This window comes from Anopheles moucheti, chromosome 2 (assembly GCF_943734755.1).
Source record: "Anopheles moucheti chromosome 2, idAnoMoucSN_F20_07, whole genome shotgun sequence".
In the NCBI taxonomy this organism is placed as follows: domain Eukaryota; kingdom Metazoa; phylum Arthropoda; class Insecta; order Diptera; family Culicidae; genus Anopheles; species Anopheles moucheti.
In genome coordinates, this window is record NC_069140.1 from 86,722,988 (window position 1) to 86,745,418 (window position 22,431).

A 22,431-nucleotide genomic window follows, 5' to 3' on the forward strand; every position below is an offset into this window, starting at 1 on the left:
CACCCAGCCGTACGCTCCGAGTGTGGCCGCCTGTTTGAAGAAAAGAGTTGAGTGGCCGTAGTGGCTGGAAACCCGATATGAGATTTTATTTTTATTTTTTCACAAAGTATATTTTGTTTAATGGGTCAGTTTAATTAAATTAGTACTAAAGTCATAATAGTACTAATAAAGTAAATTTTGTAATGAATGGTCTAGTTATATTTCTGAAATTAGTTATAATTTGTTTCTATAATTTATCAATTCATTGAATATTACTAAATTAGACAAAATGAGCAGACAGTAAATAAATACTTTATTCACATTTTTTTTTAAATAATGGATTTTTATCCTCCTTTTAATAAAAAAATAATACATAAACTATTATTTTTTTTAAAATGAACTTCATCTAAATTTATGAAGCTAGATAGAAACGTTCCAACTGTTCTAAAATTAAACCACCCTCAGTGTCAGCCATGATGATGATGGCTAGAAGGCTAGCCCGAGAGTGTTCACCTGACCTCAATATGATTGCGTTCCTCCCCAGCATAGGGCGGCTGCAAAATACTGTTTGCTGCGGCGGGGCCCGCTCGCGGAGGATTATTGTCAGCAAACTGGGGCACGTTTCATCTCGACGATAGGGGACCGAAGTATCAACCGTGTTGAAACGAAACCGAAAAAAACAGCAACCTGGCAGGCAACGTTGTTTGAGATGTTGTTTTTTTTTCACGGTGTGGTCGCTTGTTAGTTTCAATATTGTTAAATCGTTTGGCCCCGTACGTACACCAATGCACCTGATAAACGAATAAAATTGCTTGCACGTAGAAGCCACCAGTTGAGCGATATTAATGTAAATGTTTAGCTAAGGTACGGTTAGGAAATGTTATTGCTGTTGCGATACAGGCACGTCACGTAATACGCCATTCTTCTTCTGGGTGTACCTCCCTTCAAAAAAACTGCAACTTCGAGGCAAAAAGAGACCCCTCTCGGGGCTGATTTAGTGCACAATTTGTCACTTACAATTACAGCCCCCGGTTGCATCAGTTTTGCCATCAGTCAGAAGGGATCATAGTTTGGCAAGTGATCGACCCCGGTGGTATGTTTGGGAACGGGGGCCCTGTGGGTAATTGAAGTTGTAATCATTCGGCCAAAACCGCACCTGGCTTAATCTAAAGATGGGTTAGTACATCGATCACGATTCGAACCATTCCCCCGCAGCAAGTTGTTTCGCGATGTCTTCCGTAGAAACAGAACAGGTTAACGGTGGACGGTGAGGTTGCAAATGAAACCCCATCGCTCCACGAATGGAATGCTGACATCATCACGCGGCCAAAAGATGCTCCCAACACCTGGTTCGGCGAGTTGGTGATGCAGCTTATCTGTGTTTAGCCCTCTGCATCCACTGCAATCCGTGCCGGGAGGTAAAACATTGTGATTCGGTAGCATTTGACACGTTGCTGGGCATGTTTTTCCACGGTGGCCTGAATCGAGAGGGACTTGAATGTTGTGCTACTATGTATGTTACAAGACATAGTTGTTGTTTCAAGACCATGTAACGTATAATGTGTGTCATTTGGAAGTTTTCCGTTGCTATTTACGACTATTTTGCTCTTAATCATAATGGGGTTAAGGGTTTGTTGACTCGCAAGTAAGAAAAGAGCATAAAAATACCTCACTTATTGTAATAATTCGTAGGTGTTTTGATCGAAAAGAAATAGTATTACTAAATTAGAGTTAGTTTTATCATCCGTGTTACGATTGAGGATATTTCCCCTCAGTAACTTCAATTTTAAGAGATTTATTTCTTTAAATCAGCCAATAATACAACAAAGCAACTCTTTGAAGTCTGTGGGCGCCCAATCTATAGAACCCACTCTAAATATATGTAGAGAAATCATCGATTTTTACTCCAACATTCAATTGATCAATGGTAGATCAATAAGAAGTTGTCTACTTTATCGGCACAATAACTTAAACAGCTCGAGGTCTCTCATTTCTAGCTTTTGTTGACATTATTTACTCGTAGCCGGATAGTCCTGCGTACGGGAGATTCATTCGGAAGGGTTTTTGAACCGGTCCTGTCGTGTGAAGACCGTTACCGCTATCATTACAACCAAAGGGCTACATTAAGTTCTTAGTTATTGATAAAAGGAAAGAGAAGATTAGTTGCGTACTTAAGACCAGCGGCGGAACAAACACCTTAGGGACCGTAAGTGGAATGGTAGTCTAGGTCTGGTAGGGGTAGATCTCACTTTAACTTCCCCGTTGACTGGCGAGTGAATTGCTTAAGACATAAAGTTCTTACGATCTTGATGTTATTCAAAAAATGAATTAGTTGATCTTAATACTCCTTTTGCCTTTTTAGTGTGAAGGTTTTTTTTTCAAACAACTCAACTGCCTTATAATAATTAAATTTCAATTTTACATACATTTTTGCTACAATCGTCAATCCTTAAACTATATACAATAAATTAAAAGCTATTGTATACAAAATAAATAATAAAATATTTAAAACTATTCTTTAACATGTAACAAAAAATATATTTCAACTTAGTACACCCCCAAAAAAATCTTAATTACAGTAAAGTGAAACTAAAAGGTTTAGAAATTATTCCTTTTTGTGTTTTGTTCTATTTTTCTCGCCAATTTTTGCTTATTACTTTTTTTGTTTTCAAGCAATAATCAATAAACCAGAATAAAACAATCAATGTGTGTGGTTAATTTGCATGATACTTTATGAAGCTTTCTTTTCTTTCTTTCTCTCACTGAATCTCTATTTACAGGTGCTTTTCCCTTAACTGGATGGTGCTAAGACCGACTCTTCCCTTGCGTTAAACATGTAAACACGAACAACTTGACGTAAACGAGACGAGTGTATGGTGCTGCCACACTGCCCCGCAGCTAGATAATGCAGAGTGTATCGATAAGGCCAAACAACCAGTAGGCAAAAACCATCAAACATTACAACAAGCATCACCGAAATAGGCGCTATGTGCTAACAAATCGCGTAGCCTTTACCTTTTTTACAAGTCGTGCTGCTGTTGTGGTGGCCGTTCCCCGTTCCGTGTGCAAAGCCCCGTTCCCGCAAACACGGCGGGAGAAATTTTCCCAACACCCGCCACTGATCGAAGGGTAGGAAAATCGCTATTACGCACCACAGATCGTGCAGGCTGTGCAGTAGAAAGGAATACGTATAACACAGAGTGAAAAAGGCAAAAGAATCAAGTACATATTTAGCTACAAAATCATCCGAGACAAAGCGCCAAAGCGAAAGCTTCGTCGTCGATCGAGCGTTGAAGTTTTTCGTTCGACTGTGACGCTTGTGTTGGTGGCGTGTACCAAGGTAGGGAAAAGGGAGGAAAGTAGACGGGGAGGGGTGGAGGGTGGATTGTATTTTCGGTGTGCCGGTGAAAAGTGAAAATTCGATATCGGAATAACGACGCCCGTGCTCGCCGAGATCGTGTTCCACCGTGCGCAAGTCAAACACGTGCACGTATATCGAGGCTCAGATGCAAGTGTGTTTCAAATGGTTGTTACTGTTTTTTTTTTATTTTTGTGTGTGCAGTGTTCAGTTTCGATTGGTGTGTGCGCGTCTGTGTACGTGACTGGGTGTGCCGTGTGAAGGAAAATTATTTAATGCATAGCAGCAGCACCACGGTGGGCCACGGTCGCATCTGATTGGGAAGGAAATGTGAAAGTGCAGCAGCCCGACGTTGCCGGATTTATTACGAATCACTTTAAAGTCTTCAACGCGTGTGCTGTTGAGTGGATGTGTGTGCGTTAGCAGTTTTAGAGTGAGTGTTGGGTTGAAAAAAAAAACACGCGGAGTTGATGGAAATTGTGCTCTCGCGGTGAAAATTGCATTCTACTGGGTGTGTGAGTGTGTCCTTGCACGAGATCAATTGAAAAAGTGAGCAACGCGAAGGCCCCGAACGATTCACCGTACAGCCATTCTGGGCTTCTGGGCCGGAGTATGGATAACCGTTCCGGCGTACCGTGCCGTCGACCCGAACGGATACAATGAGCAACGGCACGGCGGCGAGCGGCACTGGCGGCGATGCGGACAGTTTGGTATGATTTTTCATTTTTGCTACTTTACTGTGTCCTTCCTTTTAATTGTCCTTAGATCGAAGCTACGGCGTGGCATAGATGGATGGGAATGAGTAATTATTGTTTGAAAACATTTATTCTTCTTCGTCGCCATTTATTTGGAGGATCTTACTTGTTATGCAATAATCAATAATAGGCGCTTGCGTAACTGATTTCTTATTAAAAAGAAACATTACTGGAGCGCAAGGTATGCTGGAGTTGTATTCTTTTGCTACTTAAAATTCACAAAACCAATATAGACAAGGACAAAGTCAAATACAAAACAAAAAGAACAGAAAAAGGAAGAATCACAAGGTATTGCCAATTATTTTGGAGAAGTCGATATGAATTCGTTGTGGGAACTGTCCTGCAACGAAGATCATTTGAGATTTTCTTCAACTCCACTCTCAAGAAGATATAGCTTTCCAAAGGCAGATTGAGGGGCTCCCTTTGTCTGTACACATATAAAACCTTGATAATATTCTATGCTTCTTTTTGTAAAGATTTTAAATTTATAGATCGCTTGTGTAGCGCAATAAGTATTCTTAAAATTAAGAGGTATTATTTCGGATATTCCACTGAGGGTGATGTAGACATTTCAACTTCTTCGGAAAGTTTTAGTATAAAAATAATAAAAATAAAAAATACAAATAAAATAAAATAATAGAATAAAACATACAAAATAATATATAACAAATAAAAATTAAATAATTCAGGTGAAAGTCGCCTTAAGTTACCGAAACATCAAAGGTTGTTTTAGGTTTAGAATTTAGGGAATTCTTATTGCTTTTATGGATCTTTTTTTTATTTATTGTGTTTGATAAAAAATTTATAAATAAACGTTTCCTGCAAACCAATTTAGAACGAATAGCCCTTTCTTTTCCAAAAAAAAAAAACTCATTGGCGTAAAGAAAAGGAAAACAATGCGCCTCCCATCATTACTATTATTTGCGATGGTTAGAATTTGAAAATGACACCTGTAACCACCAAACAGAAGCAATTTACACGCCGCACGCAACCGTCAACAGCAAACATTCGCTCGGTGAACTTGTGAAAGAACAATCTTGAAAATAGAAGCCACTTCTAGCACCACCATCCGGTGTAACATCAAAAACCCCCCATCCTTGCCGGCAACAACGTGTCACTCCCGGGTCGTTGCGCTGCATTTCGACACCGCGTGTGAACTTTCCGCGGCGACCAACCGCTCCGGATTGTGTTACGCCGTGGGATGCGTTTTCGGGGTTTTTTTTTCTCGGAGTGTGTGGAGTGCGAAAGGTTTAACATTTTACGATGCCGATCCGTACGAGATCAGGTTCAGCGGGATGCTTCTTTGTCCGTGTTGAATGGCGTGGCGCATCTTCCCCCATTTTTTTTTCGCCCATTTCGCCTTCTTCGGACGACGGTGATGAAAGCTGACCGAGCAAAACCAGGGCAATGGTTTAGGGGTTGCCTATTTTTCTTGGGGGGTTGATTTTTTTTTGGTTTTGGGAGCCACTCAGATATGGAACAAACTTTTTGGAGATGAAAATGCTGCTCCGTCTCCCACAGTGACAGGACGCCCCAGTTGCGGTTGGGTATGAAAAATGAAAACGCTGCTGTAAGTTAAGGGTAGGAGAAATGATTCGTCCAAAGGGAAAGACTGACGGTTCTCATCGGTGGGGCCACGACGACACGAAACATTTCGAGCGAACAGTATTGTCCAACGGGGTGAGAACTTCCCCTTTATTTCACACCGGCTGAGTGAGGCCCGAAAAGTTGAGCATTTTTGTTCCCATGGCCTACTATCGAAATGTGAATAACCGATTTAAAGCGTTTTGTTGTGTTTACGGTGTTGAATTGAGCTGCGATTGAATTGTAAATCATGTTTATCTTCTGGTGTCAACGAATGTTTTGAGGCACTTTGGTAAATATTGGAAGTTTCTGGAAAAATAGCATGGGATTTGGTAAAGTGATGCGATTGTAGACACAAACTTAGTTCAGTAATTATATCTACTCAATTGGAAAATGAGTTTGTATGGTTGGCCATGCACTTAAGAAACTTTCTTCATAACAATTTCCCTTCAAAATCGGCAGTTCTCAGAATTTCTGCTTTAGTTTTTGCATACACACCTTCCCGTGCTTCGCCAACACCTTAAACTCGCCTTCAAATGGAGAGGTCCATCTATTGACCACCTTTTTGCGCGTGAACGCTTCGGCATTTCAACCCATACCATACCGTCGTGAATGGACCTCCACCGGGAGGTTATAAGCCGGGGTTCGGTGTGTACGTGCGTATCATCATTTTCGGCACCAGCAAAAGCGAGAAGTTTAGTGGCGATTGTGCCGGAGCAGAGGTTACCGCATTCCACACGCAGCTCAATCAGCTTGCAGTCTGTGGCAGCGAATATGAAAAAAAATGCTTAACTTAACCGAAGGTACCCCACCATGATTGCATTCGACCACATGATGACCTACATCGGAAGGCGAACGCAAACAAACCAACAAAAAAAAACAACGCCACTGAACGCTGGTGAAGCGTAAAGAAAGTCAAGGTGAGAAGTGTCTTCGCAGCGCGGTACGATGAGGTGCTAGCGCCATTCTGTACATTTGAATCCAGATTAAGTGTGTGCTGAGTAACTGTGCTTATTAATATTGTCCATTACACGTTTACTGATACCGCGTTTTTCGCCCTCTAATCGCCTCATCACCTTAATGCTGCTTTAGCGCTGCATAAGAGCTGCGCACATGCGTGGCAGTGACATTTCCATCAAAAAAACGCCTAACCAGAGGAAACAATTTGCCCGTGGGTTCATTGGCTTTTACGGTGTGTGTTGCCGCTCTGTGTGGGAATGCACACTTTAAAAACAGGCTGCATTTATTACACGGAATAGCTTGCCCAATCGCATTCGCTCGATGAATGAATCACAGAAACAACAAAACAGAAAAACCAAAATGATTGCAAAATGCCATCGGTTGTTGTGGGCGGTCTCGGTAGAATGGAGGGGTTACCTTTTTTTTTTGTGCCCTTCTTGCAACTTCAGTCAATGAAAACTGAAAGCTTCCAGCAGGTGACGATCGACGGGAGATTACTGCTAGTATGTAGCAGTACGTACATGCAAGTCAGTCGGACTTGTTAGCCTTCATCAATAGGGGTTTTTTTTGTTTCGTGTATGAATGTTGCAGGCAATCAAAAAATGTCTATTCGATACACTGGCCGACCGTGTCTTCGCGATCTTTTAATATCGAACACGCTTTTGAAAAATACCGAAGTACAACCTGGCTCACCTGCAAGACCCCGCTTATTACCAGCTGAATTAATCCACATCTCGCACTGCATTCGTTTCACTTTCTAATGCCAACCAGGTCCCTCCCAGGTACGGAGGGGCCCTATTATGGCCTTGGAATGTTTATGATCTCCACCAGCCCCAGGTTGCCCTCCCCTGTAACTTCCATTCCGTACAAAAATGGCCCTCCTAAAGAGAGGGCCCTCCATTGAATGGAATTGACGAAATTGTCGATTCGAATGCCGGGGGTGGCCGTGGAATCGTACGAGCATCAGCACGCACCATGTTTCGCCGGACATTTCATTTATCCAGCCCCCAGTGAAAGTGTTGGCAGTGTTTGGAATTGCCTCATGCTTCTATCAAACCGTCCACACGCTCACGATGTTTGCTATTTTGTTGCAATTTAAATGCTTTCTTTCAAACGCCTCCGGGAAAGTGCTTCTTTTCTTTCCTTCATTATGCAAATAATTATTATGTTGTTATTTAATGGAAGGCTTTCTGTTTTTTTTTTTTAATAAATTATGCACTCGCTGCTCATTATCAATTGATTGCAGCACGTGGGAACTGTACAATGGCTGCGAAGATATCCGAGCGCTGTGTTTGTGAAACAGTTTGGATTTCAAAGTTAATTTCAATAATTAATCAGCTTGAAGATTTTCGACAATCCATTCAGTCATTAATCCAAGCTGCAAGTAAAATCGTCAGAAGCACAAAAAAGAAAAATCCTATGGAATTTCTCTTCGTCGCAGGGAAAAATTAATCAGCCCTCCGGTTTATTTATTACGCCACACATCACAACAAGCATCAACCCATCTCCGCTTGCCACGCGGTGCCGTGTGTGAAGGCCACACTAACCCGAAAAACAGGTTCCAATAAACTTTCCAAAAGCCAAATTCCACACCACCGCATCGGGATGTTACGCAGGGACGGTGCCGTACGGGCGGCACCTACCGGTAAAAATAGTAATTAAACAAATGCCGTGCCACTGCCGGTCCAGTTTTCGAGCAGTGATAATACGGGGCGACACCGTATCTGACCATGAAACCAACTCTCCGGGGTATCGTTGTGGGATAGGGAATTCTTTCAAAGCTTCCTAACCTGCGCCCAATCGGTCGGAACTCGCTAACCCGAAACCTTTTTCTTATCATCAACTTCACATACGCTGCTAATGCTTTGGAGGACCGGTGGGACCGGTCGTTGGGCCGTTGGGAGGAAGAGGGCAAACTTCAAATGGGGGAAGTCAACGCGTGTGAGGCGTAAATAAGTAAACTAAACTCAAAGAGCGAAAGATACAGCTAAAGTAATGCGCCTGAACATCCAGTATGTCCCAAGAGACAGATCCGGTCTGTGGCGAAACTTCCAAACCTCTCCAAACCAGAGGACCGGAGGAGTTTGCGTGTTCGCATTGAAGGGAAAGTTCGGATCGTGTACGTATATGGCTGGTGTTTACCATTAGGAAGAAGGCCCCCCCTCTCCTCCCAAAAACCCACCACATCCGGTTGGAGAAACTCGGTGAAACGGTTTGCATGGAGTTTTAGACTCTAAAATTTTTATTCGCACCCAAAACACACTAAACACCTCCACCACCATTGACCACCATCAAGCACTAAGAATGTTATGCAGGAATGTCACATTTGATGTTTGCCACTGATTTGATATTTTGTTTTTGTTGTATGCAACGCTTGATCGTTTCTTCTGCCCGGGGGCCCTTGTTAGATATCCGCCATTGTCACACTAGATGGAACTGATACTGTCGGTGTTTCATATCGGGGGTTTTTTTTATCAGGATTTATCAGGATTTATCAGCAGACCACATTGCCGCTCAGATCACACTGGCGCAGTTTTTCGTTGAACAGCAATCCTGTCGGACATACGCGCTCGTTGGCCACACCCTGGAAGCACATAACGAACTTCTGGCAGGACGTCGGATGCGGCAGGTTGTAAATGCCGGACGATGGGCACGAGAAGCACTCGCTCACCGTCGACTGCAGGCAGGACTGACGACTCTCGTCGAACTGATGGCCTGCCCCACAGACGCCGTAGTACGGTTTGCCCTCGAAGCAGTAGTAGTACGAGCGACAATCTCTCGGGTTAGCCGTCAGATATTTACCAGTCGGACGGCACGTTGGTTCGGCCGTGGCCTGCTGAGCGAGGACGCTCACCAGAACCAAGATGGCGAACAAGATAGCTCCTGATCCTGCGAAGATATCCAAATTTGGGGAAGATCATGGGATATGGGTGAGTTTTTGCTGATAGGAAACTTCCGAATGTTCGGTGCACAATCTACGGTACCTTTCATCGTTACACCACTAGAATGGTACTAGTCCCATCCAACTGAACGTCGTCTGATTTTATAAGGTTCTTAGATATCTTTGCTATCGGGAAGTGCATGATAAGAGCACACGATAGTGGCACGCGTTTGCCGACTCACAGCCGAGCGTTGAAGGTTGACGTTGCACACATCCATCATCATGTTGCCCTGTCTGGTGCGGTCGGGTACAGTCAGACTGGTCACTGGGGCTCTCTCTGGGTCTGTTATCATCGGCGAATATCGGATACCAGCTTGTTCTCTTTGCGCTCATGCTCGGACGTCCACTCGGGACTATGCCGGATGATTGATGAAGTGTGGCTCATGTCCATGTCGGAAGGTCAAGCAACCGGTGTGTGCCACTCTTCTTCACCATCTCTTCCGGCTGGTATGCGCCACACCATTTGCTGCGATGCTAAAAATTCGTGAATGAATTCATTTTGGGCAGTGCAAAAATCAGCTCTACTATCATATAGAGCATTGTCTACTCCACATGGCGTTCTTCCGATAAAAGGGCAATGTGGTGGTGGTGTCTGTTCCCTACTCCGAACCAATGCTTTGGATACCTCTCGGTGCGATATATGGAGATGATAGGGTCGAGGTCCATTAGCAAATTCCAGACACTGTGAAGACTCACTAGTGATTTTAAAAATACTTTTGATTAGATAGTGCCAAAGTTTAGATAGTGCCGTTTGTTGTTTATGCTTTCTTTTTCGTGTGTGGTACCTTTGTGCGGTGTGAGAATTGGTCCCCGTACAGGGAAGGCCGATGAAGCGATTTTACTCGAGTGAGATTAAACGATAACTTTTTTGGGTAATTTTGGCGCTTATTTGAGATGATATTACTTAATAAGTTATATGCTCAATTAATACTTAACAATTACACAGTAGTTAGTAATTTTGGTAGTGAGTTGTGCAGAGTGAGGTAGTGAATTGTTGAGTGAGAAAACTAATTTTGGTTGTTTTGCTAGTGAGCGATTTTTTTAAATTGAAAACTGATAAAATATAACTCAATAATTATTCTTCAACAAAGCGTTAAATTAGCCAAAACAAATGAACCATTATATTGAATACAATATCAGCTAATGCCTTGCTGACCTACTGAATCACTGATGCTCTTCCCACACTAACAAGCCACTCGTTTGTAGCCAGTGCTCACAGTGATCATTGTAAATCTTCACAATTAACGTTAAATGATGAGAGATCTAATTTAGAGATCGTAATAATTTGTATTTACATTGATACAATCCGCCCAGGCAACTAATTCGTGGACAATAAGAGCTTTCCTCCTGGATCTCTTCATACTGAATCGACGGATAGTTGAATCGAACAAAGCGATAGCACCGTTCAACCGAGTATTGTACATAAAAGGCAACTACCCTCAACACGCTGTAACCGTTTTGTTCCTTCCCAACCCACTGCAACGCCATTCAACACCGCAGCGCACGATCGATGAGTAATTGTTGAACCAGCTGGTGCGTTCTAATTACAGCATCCAGACGGGTTAGTCTCGATCCCGTCCCGTTCCAATCCCCTTTTTCGGAGTTCAAATAAGCAAAATTAAAAACAATAACACTCGTTCAAGCCTCCATAGACAAAAAAAAAACATAACATATCGACTACACCGACTAACCAAACCGGGAGAGCATCGAATTGGGTCACAAATTTCCACCGGAGATGTTTTCACAGCATTTCGAGAGAAATAAATGGACCCTCCCCCCCACATCGCGCCGGATGTGCTACTGGATCGGTGCAGGTGTATGGGCGCGGGCATTGCGTTACGCTGGTGCGGAGGAAAATGATTCAGCATTCATTTTCCGGCCTACGTTCGATTATGTGTGTGCCGTTTTTGGTAATTTCATCAGTGAGCTAATTGCGCGCAATGTATGCGTGGAAGCGAGACGTTAGTGGCGTTTGGGGCGCTATAAACTGGAGACGCATTTTGTAGCTAATGTAGTTTTTTTTTTATGACAGTCGAAGGTCAGATGGGGATTAAATCGGAGTTGTATTCGTTACACGGTGACAGGGAGGAGCATCGGAAATAATCAACTAAACTTACAATATAGATGCAATGCAGTTTATAAAATATCCAAGTCTTATAAAGTCTAGTGCTTAATATATCATTTTCAGAGTTTTTTTTATAAATGTTAAAGGCTGATATCATATAAAATTCTTGAAGTTTAAAATCAATTGTTTAACAATAGATACTATTACGAATACGATACGACATGCAATTGAAGATAGATACGATTTTCTTATACATTATATTTCCTTGAAAACATCCTTATACTCAGACTTCAATATTCCAAAATGCTTATGCCTATTCCTGAGAGATAGGTCAGAATAACAAGTACCAGTAGTTCCAGAAAAATCTGGAAAAGTTGACAATTTTCGCATACTTAATTGAACTGTATGAAAACATTCAAAATTATTTGTTTCTCAACTTCAAAAACTTAATATCAAGTGATCAAATTTTAAAATCCACGAATCTCCGAAACTTGAAGACTTAACGAAAGCACCTAATCTGATTTAACTTAGGTTTTTGAGCTAAAAACTAAAACTTTCTAGTTTTGAAATTAGTTGCGATTACCTTCATTTTTACTTAACTGTAAGGTATTAAAAAGGCCACTTTTCATTCTCGTTTGTGGTTAAACTATTCCAAAACTTGTTAATTCACATTATACTTATAAACGGGCTTAAATTCATGTAAATCATACATGATCCAAAGGTTATCAATACTTTAGGGAAGAGTTTATCCCGGATTTATTTTTCCTTAAGAAATCCCCAAATGTTCAAAAGTTCGATCATATGATATAGTACAATTCCATCACTAGGAAAAAAAAAAAAACAACAAGTAAATAAGGGGTGGAATGTTATTTATTACCATGCAAACTTCGACAAACCAGCAGTTAAAATTAGTGGCGCCATCTATTGGCGGGCAATAAGACTACACAAAAGAAGCACCGTATAAACATCGTACCGTCAAAACATTCCACTTATCGTAGCTGGTACAACTGCGTTAAGCCTGTTGCAGTTGCACTTGCAGCATGCAGCACACTGGCGAACCCATTCGTGCGTGGAAGGTAAAATTGTCTACTTGCTTCACGCATCATCCCCAGGGAGGACAAAACAAGTTCATTGACAAAGGGCACGCCAGTTTCTCCCCATCGGTTGCACCTTTGGCTGCACTGCACCCATTTGCGTTGCACAGTTACAGGGCTCTTTCATTGAAACTCACCCAACCGTGACGTCACTGCATCGTCAAGCATAAACGGTGAGGGTTCACAGCGCCTAACGACAAGTGTACCGTCCAATGTTCCAGCGTACCACCCCGGCGTTGTGTTGGTTTTCTGATAGTTCTTTTTTGTACCATGAAAAAAGCCCTGTTTGTTTCGCAGCAGTGGTAATGGAGCTTATTATTGACCGTAAACATAATTCAACCGCCCACTACCGTTCCTCTTCGTGCCGGCAACGTCTGTGGTCAGATTTTCTAATTCTGATCTGATTCGGCACAGGATTCGCTGCTAGCGCCGTGTACCGATTGCGGTAGAGTTTCTCTATTTCTCACCTTCACATGGCTGACTACTTCCGCGGCATTTCCGCGGAGGGGCGTCCGTTCCACGTGGATGCACTGGAAAACAATATCAAAAGCAGTGGATTAACCGTGGGGTCATGTGGACGGGTGACGATCAACTCGTGGAAGATCGTGATGTCATACGGTAGATAGTAATTTTTGGCTTCCGTCTATCAAGTTTGTACGATTGCGAGCATCATTAAATCCAAATTAGATACGGAATGGGTTTGATTCTCGTGAGATTGGCATTAAAATGCGTCTGGGAGTGTTTGTGAATATCTAGATTAGGTTCAAAGCAATGGAAGAACTCGATAGCGATCATTTTAATGTTTAAATTTGAAGTCGTTAAGTGCGAAGGTTGTCTTACAATAATCTAATAATAACAAAGTTTTGTTGATTTTTTTAATAGAAATTTACACAAAATTATTCAATGTTTCACAAACATCCTGGTGTATTCGCCGTACTTTGCTAATTACCCCTAAGTTTTAGTTTTTCACTCAGCCCTTCTCATCTGTTCACCACATTATTCTCACTTTCTCACTACGCCGTGTCTCACCTTCTCACAAAGCAAATCCGCGTTCACATTTTCATCGCTTTACTCACCGCAAACAACGATGAGTGAAGAAGACAGCAGACTATACAATGTTGTTTTCTCTTTCGTTTCTTGCACGATGTTTATTTTTTCTAACGATGCAAAATAAATGAGAGAAAGAGAAAGAGAAATAATCGCGTTAGATGAGCTACCGTCCAATAGATGGCGCCACGCAAAACAACTCGCAGAGTTCGTCACGATAAAAATATTTATTTTGTAAATTGTTTTTAATATTATTTACATATGTAAATAATTATGTAACTCTAGCGAGCCTAATTGAAATATTGTAATGAGGTTAAATTATTCATATTAAATTGATTGTTTTGATGCTATTGATGTTCTGACAATCATAAAAAATGCTATACCATAAATAATAATTATTTAAATAACATAAAACAGTTGAGCTACCTTCTTAAATAAATTAAATTTAAATAAATTACCTTCTAAGCCGAAATAAAAAAAACATAGAACTGATACCGGTTTGACATTAAAAAAAGCATCTCAGCAGACATGTATGACCCATTCCCTGTCGGGTTGTACGCTGTACAGCGCCGAACACGACCGCGCAGAAGCTTGTCGTCCGCGAGACGATTCGGATCGTTTTTCCGTGCCGTGCGTTCAGAGGTGTGTAAAAGAGAATAACATTTCGAAGCGAACTTCTGTGCACCGTGTTGTTTTGCTTTCGATTTTTTTTCCATGTTCTTGAGCCGTGTGATTTGTGTTGCCGAATCATGTTCTATAAATGCTATTATTTCGAGGCACAATATACGAAAATGTTTACATTAAGTGGGCAGTGTACAAACTGCATTAAGTTGTGATGTGTGTTCGTTTCACAAAGCATGCTTTTCTGTGTTGTTTTATAAAGTGACACGAAAATATGAGCAAAGTTGTCTCTCACCGAGACACGAAAGGAAGCGTGGTGCGATCAAAGTGTATTAAATAATTACATATAACGCGTGTGCGTGTGTAAAATATTCGCTAAATATTACCTTTCACGCTGATTGGCAACGGTGTACGATGTGTTTTAAGTGTTCCTTCTCTTCAAACAAAACAAAATAGAAGGAAGAGACCGGTGAAAGTGTGATGCCCGTACGGACAAAAAGCATCATCGAAAGACAACAGCAAACGCAACACGAACGGGATATGGGAACGGGGGTTTTGCATGCCGAGATTAAATAATACTCTCTCCACACAAGTCACTTCCTCTCGATCACGAACCGATTACGGCAATTGAGATAGCGATGGTTTGGCATGTTATGGTTTTTCGTGATGTTACTGACGTTCGGTATCAGTGCGAATATTATGTACAGTTTCCATATGCGTTCTGGCGATTGACAAGTAGATAGAAAAGGTGTAATTATATAAATCCCCCCCCATACTACGGATCCGGCCGTGATGGCCGTGATAACGCAACGCTTTCCCGTGTGCTTCGTTTTGCCGTTGCTATGCGACCGCAACGGACGCGGCCGAGAGTTGGCTTTTGAGTCTCGCCTTTTATCGCGTGCTCTCTCTCTCTCTTTCTTTCTCTCTCCATCTCACACTCTGTTTGGTCCCGGGGCCCTTAAATAGGATTTATTTTTACCCAAGTTGTCCGCGTGCTGGCTTGCACTGTCGCTGTTGTAAGGCCAGCGCCACCCGAAAGGAAGCACCCAATGACATGTGAGGAAGTGTTTGTCACCCCAACCGCGCGCGACGCATTCGAAAACGGTGTGGGCACCGTTTTGAAGCAGGAAGCACGAATGCAATGCGGAAATCGTGAGGACCTTCTCGACGACAGAAGCGCGAGTAGGGAATCCGAGACACCAACACACAAACATAATCAAATGCTCAATCGGAGGAAACCACGTGACAAGTGAAATGGAAAGCCTCCGCTGGGCCCAAGTGGGGCAAGAAAGCATGAAATGAAATCAAAGCCCATGCCGAGGGTCGAAAAAAAAAGGAAAAAATTAAAGTACCGCTAAAAGTGGGCGAGCCAGAGGTGTGTGCGGTTGGGTATATGGTGGCAGTTTTCTCTTCCAATTATCATTAAAATCCCATTACGGGCTTGTGTTGCCTCGCACACATTTCCTGAGGACGACCTCGCGCTAACCAATTTCACGGGGTTTTCGTCTCGATTATGTTGTTTTGGAAGTTTTTTGTTCCTAAAGGGCCTCTGTTACGGCTAAAAACACACAGGTTAAATGTCGGTAGTTCTCCTCTGCAAAGACGCTAGACAACAGAAGTAGCGGGTACGATGCACATTTCCGTGTTACTGCGAGCAGTTTTCTAGCCTGTCTATATACAAACGGTTGATTCAGGTACGGTACCATCGTCACCAGCGTCACCGAACGGCTCAATCACATTACATTGCATCAGGTCTTTCACTTCGATCGCTTCCGAGCTGACCGATAGCTTGAAGGCAAATTTTATGCTATAAATACTTTCTGCTCACTTCGGAAACCCTTCTTGCGACAACCCTTTCCGTGGCCCTTAAATACCGTATAAATAAGGGGGGATGCGGGGTATTTGAATCTTTTGCTGGGTTGCTGTGGTTTCACCCGAGCATCCCGAGTGGGTTTCGCAGCCGGAAATTGCCTGGAGTTGGGAAAGTCCTTCAATCGGGATTACAAGAGGGTTTATTATGGCGATTGTGTTGGGTTTCGCATAAAAATAGCCAAAAGATTTTTTTCAATCACCGTGTTATGGTGCTTTTCGTCTGCCAATGCCTTGTTTAAGTACAAACAGAAGCTTTAATTAAGGTTCGAATGTAACTAAGCAGTATTAATTGCTGAACGCCTAGAAGTATGCAATAATTGTGTCATAATTAGAATAGATAATGCGGATTGCCTACATTTAGATTCTTCATTAAGCGAAAATACTTATGAAAGTTGGAGCTCATTGTACTGTTGGTCAATTTTGAAGTGTTTTAAATTACTCTTAAAATAAAAAAAAAGCGCAACAATTGTATTTTTCTATTGTTAGAATATTATCATACGTAAGCATGTTTGTTTAAGATGATTTTTTTTAATTAATTTAAACAATCCGTTATGATTAATGTTTGTATATTTGCGCGCCCCAGTGCATCCCACAAACTATTCAACCGGCAAACGTATGATAATGATTATTCGATTGGCAGAACTCTGGCCAACTCCTTTACCGCACCATTGACTGTTCAAACCAATTTACTTCCATTTGGGTGCATCATTAAGGAAAACAAACTTTGTACACCGACACCGGCGGTGCATGTGTTTCCTGTTCCACTGCGCGCGAATGGTAAATAATTCGCTCGGGCACTAACTCTAACTGACTGACAGCTGAAATGCGTGAAGTGAACAAAGCAACTGCAAACTGTCTCCGGCAGCGTGTGGCTCATCTCCATTCATTCGCCATTACGTGGAAGCTTCGAGTACCGGTTTGCATTGATTTGGTATGCCGAGATCACAATTTCCCGGCGCTGTTAGGCTCGTGAACGAATCGTTCGTTTACTTGCGTTTTTATACTCTTCGCATCCTGCAGGACAGGGCACGCGGGACAGCAACTCACTGTCATTCGGTAGGGAGGAAGTTTTCCTTCCATTTATCGCAAATGGGCACAACTCTTGCACAATGGGGCTGCTGCTATTGACGATGGATGGAATGATGTCCCAGATTCGTCCTTATCGTACTCGCACAAACGATGGAGTGGTGTTTGGAGTATATTTTTTTGTCGGAAGGAAATCTTTTCCACCGCATGCTTGAAGCGCTGTTGTTTCGCCCGGTTTCGGTCGAGGCCGTGTTGTGCACGTGCGAGCTCGTGAAACGTGAGCGTGTTGTCGATGCGAAAACCGGCTGGTTGGTTTGGCGAAACATGCCGCCTTTTGTTAAAGAACTCGAGTAGATTGCTGTTCTTCGCTAGGGAGAAGCTGTTTATGCTGTGCAAAGATTGGTTGGTTTGTTTTCCGGATTTGTTTTCCGATTTACTCCGAGTTGGATGGTTCGTCTAACAAAAAAAAAAAACATCTAGATGATATTATTTTTCATTACAAAAAATCGCATCATAATTATGATTAAACAAGCATTAGGTTGTCTAGTTTATGGCGTATCTGGTTGCTTCCCTTGACATGCGAGCATGACAATTAAAAGGGCTCTACACACGTTCGAAGGGCACAATCAATTACACGACAAACGATCATCGGGTCGAGCATGCATTCAATGTGCTTAGTAACTCCATGATGCTGTGCGTCCTCCACGATGTACGCAGCAGTGCATATTATGTCAATTGCATCATGCTGTCTCGTTTCCCGTTCTCGTTTCCCGTCGATGATGGCCCCGGTCGGCGGTTGTTGATAAATATAAACCATTTTTCCGCCACGTTGCACCCGAAGGACGCTGGCATTCGTGCAGCGGCATTGTTTGCGTATGCTGGATGCTGAAAATAGTACAGCGGAGGGTATTTGGTTTCGCGCAAATCAACAACCAGCAGCGAAATTTGTTTGATTTAATTTAATTTTGCTTCCATCTTTATACATGGCGAATGTACTTGCCTGACTCAAAGTTTCAGTAAAACAAATAACTTGATGTAAAATAGATATCGATAAGATTAGAAATGCTTCCATGCTCTTTGTGACAAAATGTTCAATAAAATTTTTGACTCCATTTTGAAGTGACATTAAGGTGAATAAATTCTTTAAAAGATTGGGTTATGAAAGTTGATTTGTGTATTTCTTTTGTTTGTTTCGTTATTCATGATTTAAACGAAACTCAACCTCATAAAGATGTTATATATGGTTCTTAAATTTAGTGTTTATTACTCTCAGGCAAGTTTCCATTCCCTTTCTAGGTTTGTTTATAAAAACTAAATTAATATTTTATGGCTGTTTTATGATGATTTTTATGATCATTTGCTATGAAAATATGATTTTTATACGCACTTCGAATTAACGTTTCGAAAAACAATTAAATTCATTCCCAAAAAACCTGCTGCACCCTCCGAATTTTGAAGGTTAAACCAGGTTTAAAATTAACAGCACTGGTCACAACAAAAAAAAACTAGCCAAAACCTGTTCTGCTCACACCATCTCACTTCCAGCAAATTTGCAAATTAAATACCATAAATTAAAAACATTCAATGTGATAGCAAAATCGAATGTATGCGAAAAGAGAAACCAACCATGTGGTGGTTGAGCATTTTTTTTTTATTTTGGCAATCTTTTATAATGGCAAAACGGCATGGAAACCTGTTCGAAATCGTCGGATGACTTTCGCCCTTTCCCAAAAATGGTTCCCCGTTCCGGGTATGTTCGGGTTATCATAAACCGGACCCGGGTATGGGAATTTCATCTTCAGCAGCAATCCCAAATTCCAAAAGACGGCAGACGACGCTGGAACCTGTTTCTTTTCGAACACAGAGACTCTTTAGACGAGAATTTAAATTAGCAAAATGTCAAACGAAGGAATAGAAGAACCCAACGCTACGGCACCCCAAAGAACGTCACGAAGACGAAGCGGTTTTTTGAAATTGAGAGGAATTTTATTAGCCCATCATAAGTACAGCATGTGGCTTCAATTGTAGTTCAAGATTGATAAGCATAGCTCCACGGTGAAAACATAAGCAAAAGGGGATCTCTTCTGTTTTGGATACAGCCGTACGGCCAATGTTGTGGATTCGAAACAAAGAACATCCGCCACACGTTGTCACTCGTGCGTGACTCCCAGCGGGGCTGTTCGGATGGTAACAAAACACCCAACGCGGAAAAGAGGCTTGCGCTCTTAGTGGGGGCTAATAACCGGGAGCCATATGTTCGCGACATGTTTTCGATTGGCGTTGGGTTGCCCGTATTGTGTGGTGGTGTAGTTGGGGTACCCCAACCCCGCAGCAACGCTCCAAAAACCCAAACACCGCAAAAGGTGTAGCGTTGCGATAGAAGCGAGCAGGAATTCTCAAACTAAAAAACACTTAGTTTCGTATTAGTTACGTTGTCGTCGAGCGAAACGAAAGAGATGCTTCCCTTATATGGGGTTGTTGTTGGGTGCTTTCCATTCCCTGTTTCCTGCTTGCATATCGAATCGATTTGAATTGCCAACATTGTACAATTCTTCTTGCTACCACTATTGCTATTGCTTTCCGTTTTGCAATGTAGCGAAACCTTCCAGTAACGTATGCTGAGCGGTTATATCGTTTTTCTCGTACAAAAGACACCCAACAGAACCTTTTTCCACCATTCTCTAAATGGCACACGGTTGTGAATGAAAAATTGGATTTGTTTTCCCCGTGTTTTTGCGAGCGTCATGCATTGGGAATTCGCCTCACCGATCCCTATCCCGCGTCCATTTATCTGCGGATCTGCACATTCCACAAAGAATGTTGGTGCTGCCCACCTCACCGGGGTCACCCCGGCGTGATCACCCCAAATCATTAGCAGTAGATGAAGGTCTCTATATATAGCGCATCACCTCCGTTCGGGTTCGGGAATCAATGATTCAACTGGCTTGGGATGAAAGGAAAACGCTGCTGCAGCGGCAAACGGTTTGCCAAAAATATCGACATAAAAGCGGCATGGCACGTGGGAAAACGCACGCCCACCTCGGAACGTAACGTCATCCCAATATTTCCCAAACCCCCTAATGGGGGAGTCCGCGAGGGTCGCTCTTTCCCTGAATCCCGGAGGTATGCGGCATTATTAATCATGACACATGCCTTCCGGTGAGGTTGAGGAGCACCTAGGCATCTGGTTGTTTTGGTTTTGTTTTTGCTTGCCGTAGCGTAGTGGGCAGCTCAGCGAATGGTTCTCGATGAGCTCTTGAGTCTGGCAGCGCTTAATAGTTGCTGATTGGAACGTCGTCTTAGATTACTCCCACGGCATAGCCGAGTGGCGTACGGTTGATTAACTCCGGCGAAGGTTTTGTTTCCGACTCGCAGCGGGTATAAATGTTTGTGTTGGGTTAAGTCACGTGGAAAAATGAAAATGTTCCACCATTTTTTTTTGCTTGTTGTTGCATTTCGGAAACCGAGGAATCGAGTGTGATCACTCTGCTCTTTTCATTGAGCGTTTGAATGGAGCAAACGATTAATAATGCAATGAAATGCATTGATAATTAATGTGTAATATAATTTTTATAGCAATATTTTATAGCAATTTTTAGAAAATTTAATATTTTATAGCAATAATATAATATTTTTTTACTCTGGACAACCGAATGTTTATTTTATCCCATCGCAATTTGACTACTAGGCGTAGATAAACGTAGAGGAATTATTAAGTCGGCAGTGGAACCCACCAAATGGCCCATTGCTTACATCCGCTTACAAAGCGACAACCACAACAAAAAGCTACCATTAAATAAACTAACAAACATGCTGGTTTGCATTTGCTTTGGGCACCATTAAGTATACAGTGCAGTCTTTTCTCATCGGTAGGAACTTCTGCCGCATCGGAAAAGAAAAGGGTTTGGTGCGACTCTGGCCGTTTTGCTAAACCCTCACCACCGTGCAATTGCAATAGCCGGTCGTTTTGGCAAACTTCACTTCCGACACAATAAATCTCCTTTGTCTGGCACCCGAACTCGCCGGAGTGTAGCATAACGCCATGTTATTGCAGCTCGTTTACACTGTACCGCGTCTGTGCGTCCCGCATATGTGTTGTTGTGTCGCTGCCAGTGGCGCACCAAGGTGGCGAGAAAGAGACCCTCCCGGCCAACAAAGGAAACGGTTGGCACCAACCGAGTGTACAAGATGTTGTCTACCGTCACAATGTCCACTGTACGCCGGGACGAATCCTGTGGACAACACCGCTAGGTGTTGTGATCGGCAGAGTACCACTGAGACCGTCAGTCGTGCTGGTGTCGTGCGCCGGCAAAGGATGTTTTACCGTGCCCCGTGAGCAGCTGTGCGTGTTCGGTAAACAGTGTGTGCAGTGGGGAGATAAACACACACCATATTGGCCCTTTTTTCCCCCTTGGCCCAAGCGGTACGGTACCGGGGGCTGGGGGAACTGTCTGTTACATCCGTGGCGGATATTGAAAAATTTAATTACGAATCTAGGACGAGACGATGCTCGATTTGCTCCGATGTTTGACTCGGAGCTTGGGTACCTTTACCAGCTTGCTTTCATCGACGGCCAATATCCGATATTTTATATGTTTGTGAAGGGAACTAAGAGTGTTCAGATGTGTGATAGTGTGTTAAAGGTGACAAAGAGCTACAACTACATCTAGTATTGTTTTTATAGATCGAAACGAGTAAAAACTCACAAAAAATAATGTGAATTCCACTTCAAGACAAGTAATGAAATTGATCTTTCTTTCGGTGTCCGATTTTCGGCATCATATGTCTACTGTCAATGGATCCAGTCCAATCCAAACGGTATTTTGTTTCTCTTTACTTTAAAAAAATAAACAATTCAACTCCAAAGTGTTGAAGGATTTATTTGTGTTTTGAATATAAATAAAACACTCCACTTTGAAGAGGTTAATTTAGAGTCGCTTTAGTGTTTTCTATCAAGATGAAAAGAAACCTAGAATCTTCTAGCCAGTGTGTAAGCTAAACAGTTGCATGCTGATTGGGTTCACGAAAATATGTACAAATATAAACAAACCACCCGTGAACAAGAACGAACTCCTCCCGTGTATCCTAATTAGGTCTATTTAGTGCACCAACTGTTTAGAAGATCCATT

General features: G+C 42.3%; 1 protein-coding gene across 1 annotated transcript; it reads right to left on the reverse strand.

Moving 5' to 3' along the window:
• Nucleotides 1-8,953: 8,953 nt before the first annotated feature.
• Nucleotides 8,954-9,968, reverse strand: LOC128299808 (protein obstructor-E-like). The gene is made up of 2 exons (XM_053035903.1): nt 9,888-9,968; nt 8,954-9,529 (listed from the first exon to the last, which is right to left on the reverse strand). Exons 1-2 carry the CDS (start codon nt 9,966-9,968, stop codon nt 9,131-9,133), a joined length of 480 nt encoding a protein of 159 aa, XP_052891863.1. The 3' UTR covers nt 8,954-9,130.
• Nucleotides 9,969-22,431: the final 12,463 nt, after the last annotated feature.

Bases quoted from the DNA above. Each gene is read 5' to 3' on its own strand.
- LOC128299808 (XM_053035903.1), bottom strand. From the start codon at position 9,968: ATGGACATGAGCCACACTTCATCAATCATCCGGCATAGTCCCGAGTGG. The intron at 9,530-9,887 runs GTATCCGATATT...TTGGATATCTTC, and splicing joins AGCGCAAAGAGAACAAGCTG to GCAGGATCAGGAGCTATCTT.